Source organism: Rhamphochromis sp. 'chilingali' (genome assembly GCF_963969265.1).
Source record: "Rhamphochromis sp. 'chilingali' genome assembly, chromosome: 9".
Taxonomy (NCBI): domain Eukaryota; kingdom Metazoa; phylum Chordata; class Actinopteri; order Cichliformes; family Cichlidae; genus Rhamphochromis; species Rhamphochromis sp. 'chilingali'.
In genome coordinates this window covers 10,588,050-10,592,779 of record NC_137936.1, presented here as the reverse complement: position 1 = coordinate 10,592,779, position 4,730 = coordinate 10,588,050, and the positions used below count along the sequence as shown (strand labels likewise).

Here is a 4,730-nt window from a genome sequence, read left to right as displayed (position 1 = left end):
TTTCCGTGGTAACGGAGGTGAGGAGAAAATGAGTCTATCACTCAGCTGAATGCCTTGTTACCAGAGCGGAGGTTGATATTTCAGGCTCGACTTGTTGTGCTGGAGTCAGTTTCCTGTGCTCTCGACTCGGAGGCCAGTCACGAAATGTTTTGAGCACCTGATGCCAAGATATTCATTCAGATAGCAATTTAGAGACATATGAAGCCGTGATTTCACTTGTTCGGTTGATTTCCCGCAGGTGCAATTAGTTTCCGCCCCCCCTCCACAATCAATGATGAGCGGCTGTGTTTTACACACTGACTTTAATCTTGTAGCTGTCGATGTAACAATGACATACTGCTGGTGTTTATCAGTAAGGATAGGCTGTGTCTGTGGGCTGAGGTTAGTTAACTCTTTAATATGGTGCGCTGGAAAACTCATTTTTAGTTAGGTGAAGTAAAAACTGTTCTTTAGAAAAAAGGGAAACACAAATAGTTTCTTTAGTTTTAGTCCTTATCAGTATGATCAAAATCATTCCAGAAGAAATTCTTACTCCTTGTCTAACATTTTTGCAATGCATCAGGGCAATTATTTGAGCTGTCATTTTAGCGTTTATCCACATCGATAGGATCACCTGTCAAATCTCATATAACAGGCTTAAAAAGTCCCAAGAACAAGGTTTTAAAAGCGTTATATAAGTCGATTTCCTTGTCATCGTTCGGACTCACGTTGTTCTATCACTACAGTCATGAACATTAGGCACATAATAAATTTAGGGTATTTAGGAAAGGCAGCTCTACCCGCCTTTGCCCTGGCCCTAAAATGAGCAGTATCTGTTTTAAAAAGTGATCACATTAAAGGTCTGACTTATGATTGGTTATGTCTGGAGTATTTTACAGTCATTCCTTTGGTTTTTTTTTTTTACAGTACTTTAAGGGAAGTAGTGTAACTCTTCAAATTACACTCTGATGTTGGCATCAATGCTATGTGCATGTCTGTATGTATGCTTGTCAGCTGGCAAAGGCTTACCAACACTTTCCAATAAATATGCCCCTTCGGTGCCGGAGCTATTTTAAATGCATTATGCGGTCTGTTACAGCTGGCAGAGAAAAGATCATAACCAATTTTGTGTAACCTGCTGAGTGTGTTGTATTTACTGATCCACTGAGAGTAGTTGATTTCTTGCAGGTCTGATTATTTAGCTCCATTCAATTTGGGTCATTCCCCAGAGCTCCAGTACACATTAGTGATGGCCTATTGCGACGGCCTGCTGTTCTGGCAGCTTGTGTTCACGTCTCAAGCTGTGGCTGAGTCAGAATGGTAATACTGATAGGAGACAGAATGAAGGATGGATTGATGCATAATGCAGCACCTGCTCAATCTGCAGATGCTGGAGTTAATGCATGCAAATGTGTTAGACAGACAGACAGAATTCTTTTGGCAAACATGGATAAGTTATGATCTCTGTTTTTATCCAAAGTTATGTTGGGATCTCTGTCATGCTGTGAGAGAGAATAATGTGTTTTGATTTTCTCCTGCACAGTTCATCTCTCATCTGTCTGCGTTGTGTTCCCTTCTCCGCAGCGCTGTCACAGAGCTGTTATTCATCCCTGCATCATGGAGGATCGGCCAGGTGCATCATGGGAGCTCATCAGCAGTGTGACAGATACAATATATGAAGACTGAGAGGTCGTCATGGAGACCGGCAGCTACACGTCAGGCCCGGCCACTACTGATGGGGTTCGGACAGCCGCTGGGCTGGAGGGACTCGGAGTCCTTCAGGAGCGAGGAGGAGGCGGCTCTTTCAGCACCCCTGCGTCCTGGTACCCTCCGTACTCGCTGGGCTTCCAGGTGTCACTCACCGCCTTCCTCATGCTGGAGCTGGTGTTGGGATTCAGCAGCAACCTGACTGTGCTGGTGCTCTATTGCTCCCAATCCAATTTAGTGGACTCTGTGAGCAACATGGTGACCGTCAACCTCCACGTGCTGGATGTGGCGGTGTGCGTGCTGTGTGTGCCCCTCACTCTGGTTGTTGTTCTTCTGCCTCCGGGACCCAACCTGGCCTTGGTGTGCTGCTTCCACGAGGCCTGTGTCACCTTTGCCAGCATCGCCACAGCCATCAACATCCTGGTTATCAGCTTGGACCGATATGACATCTCGGTACGACCGGCCAACAGGCTGCTGACGACACACAGGGCGGCGTTGCTGCTGATCGCCGTCTGGATCACCTCGGTCGCTGTGTTTTTTATCCCATTCTTGGAGTTGCAGTGGTCCACTGAAGAAGAAGCAGGGGAGACGGAGAAATCCTTGCCTTTGTCCTCGTATGACATTAGTTCCACTGTGGCGCCAGCATGGCGTAACCGGACCGTCCTATGTGTTGGTGGTCAGGGCTTTCACACCGGCCCCGGTAGGTATTACCATCTTATCCTCCAAGTGCCCATCTTCTTCACCACGGTGGCAGTCATGTTGTTTACCTACTCCAGAATATTGAGGGCTTTAAACATCCGCATTGGTTCCCACATGAAAAAGGGCCAGCGGTTCAGGGGCCCCTCCTGCAGAGGGCGCCACAAGAGGCAAAAAAAGGAGAAGCCGGGGCTAACGACTGATGGTGGGGAGTTAGGAGGAGAACAATGCACGACAGATAATACCAAACAGCTCAGCCACCCTCCCCTCATCCCATCCCCAACCCCGACAGCTACCTCTCCCCATGCCGTGTCATCCTCTGCTCCGCTCGTCAGCTCTGACATGGGCGCTGCCACCCCCATGCCAGCCACAGTGGGCGTTCAGGCTTCCGTGTCGGCCATCATCGCCCTGCGGCGGGCAGTGAGACGACATCGAGATCGCCGAGAGCGTCAGAGACGTGTCTTTAAGATGTCCCTCATCATCATTTCGACCTTTCTGGGCTGCTGGGCTCCCCTCTCAGTGACCAACGTCCTAATCCTGGGCATCGGCCCCAGCGACGTCCTCGTCAGCCTACGCCTCTGGTTCCTCGCTCTGGCTTACGGAACCACCGTCTCCCACCCGCTGCTGTACGCTTTCACCCGACAGAAACTGCGCCGTGCCCTTCGCGCCAAGGTTAAAAAGAGGGTGGTGTCCCTGCTCCAGGTAGACCCTTCACCAGGTGGGACTGTCATACACAACTCCTGGGTGGACAACCGAAAGACCAGCAGGCAGGTGCGTCTAGAAGCGAGCGAAGGTACCGAACGCTGCCTGGGAGAAGCCCTGTGAGACTGAAACATGCAGGTCAGGCTCCATAATGAAGCTCGTCGGTGCGAGAAGCCGGTGTGAGAAATGTGCAAATCACATTTACACCTTGGGGAGACCTTTAAATGTAACCACCAGCAGCAAGCTCCTACTACACTCTCCCCTCAGCGCAGGCTGCAGTGGAAGCAGGGTGTCACAATCACTGTGGCACTCACAGCCTCTGCAGAGAATCATTCAACACACACTGTACATAGTTTGCACTCTGTGAATCACTGAAGTCTATTTACATATGGAGCTGAATAATAGAGCATCCTCATAGTGGTGCTTACATAACCACTCCAAAGAATGTGTTTAGCCAGCAGAAGATATGATCTGCCTTCTCCCACTTAAAGCCTCCAAGGCACTTCAAACACATAAATTCTTTGAATGTATTTAATATTATCTCTGCCTTAAACGTTCCGCTAAATGGTATACTGTGCATTCGGAACAAAAAAAGGGAGCATGTCAGATATTTAAATGAAAGGCTCAGTGACAGCTGATAAACTTTTAACTTTTCAGGGTCTGCCTGGGGAGAGACGATAAAGAACAAGTCAGAGGACAGTTAAAAGTGTAAATTAGTAAATCAAGTTTTGCTTTAGTGTGAGTTTATCGTGTGCTAAGATATTAAAGCGCTTGCATAAGATTTCGCAACACTTCTTTTGCCCCCAGTTTATAGCAAATGGTGTAATATATTATTTGGTATTGCAGTCTAGCTGTCTCCCCCTGTTTCCACTTGTTATGCTAAACTAAGTTAACTGGCCGCTGGCTGTAGATTCGCGTTCACTGTTAGCATGAGAAATCTTCTCATGTGACTCGTGATGGGAAAGAAAAGACACAATCATCATTCACAGATACTGTGTTTATTCCAGGTCTATAGTCTTAGACTGCATTTTAGATGTAAAGCTGCTTAGAAGAAAATTCATGTAAATGATGTAAATACTGCCCACATGATGAAACGGAAGTGTGTGGTTATAAAACGACTTTCCTAGAGCAGAGCAGTGATCCAGCTGCCTCGTCCCTGTGTCGTTGCACCCAGACATGCGGTCCCACGGGTCAGCTCCTCCCAGAGGAGTGTAACGGTCACCACAGCTGGGCCCTGACAGCTTCCTGGCGTTATAAAGAGTAGTGTTGACTTTACCTGCTTGTGTTCACTGCTCTAACATTGTACTCACGCTATTGTTCATTGCAGCGGCCGTGTGATTTATCACACTAATAATGCATTAGTGAATGTTAACAAGTGAAAATATATGATATATGTACACCAAGAATATCTTTAGAAGTTTTCTCCACAGTGTTTTGATGTGAATGTGTCACAAAACAGTGAATTAAAAGAATGAATTGAGTTTTTCTTTCGCGTGTGTGCTGTGTTGCAAGTTTGTTTAAATTTCCAGCTGGGGGTCAGAGCTACTCAGACTTCGTCCAAGATAAAAAAACAAAAAAAACAACAGGTTTTACATTTCTTCACTAGGTTTTTTTTAAGCCTCCTACAAGAGGAATAACACGAGGAC

At 47.0% G+C, this 4,730-nt stretch overlaps 1 protein-coding gene across 1 annotated transcript; it reads left to right on the top strand.

Moving 5' to 3' along the window:
- Positions 1-1,674: 1,674 nt before the first annotated feature.
- Positions 1,675-4,503, top strand: LOC308402267 (G-protein coupled receptor 22-like; the record flags this gene model as incomplete). The annotated part of the gene is made up of 1 exon (XM_080890957.1): positions 1,675-4,503. One exon carries the CDS (start codon positions 1,675-1,677, stop codon positions 3,205-3,207), a length of 1,533 nt encoding a protein of 510 aa, XP_080747083.1. The 3' UTR covers positions 3,208-4,503.
- Between the last annotated feature and the right edge of the window lie 227 nt (positions 4,504-4,730).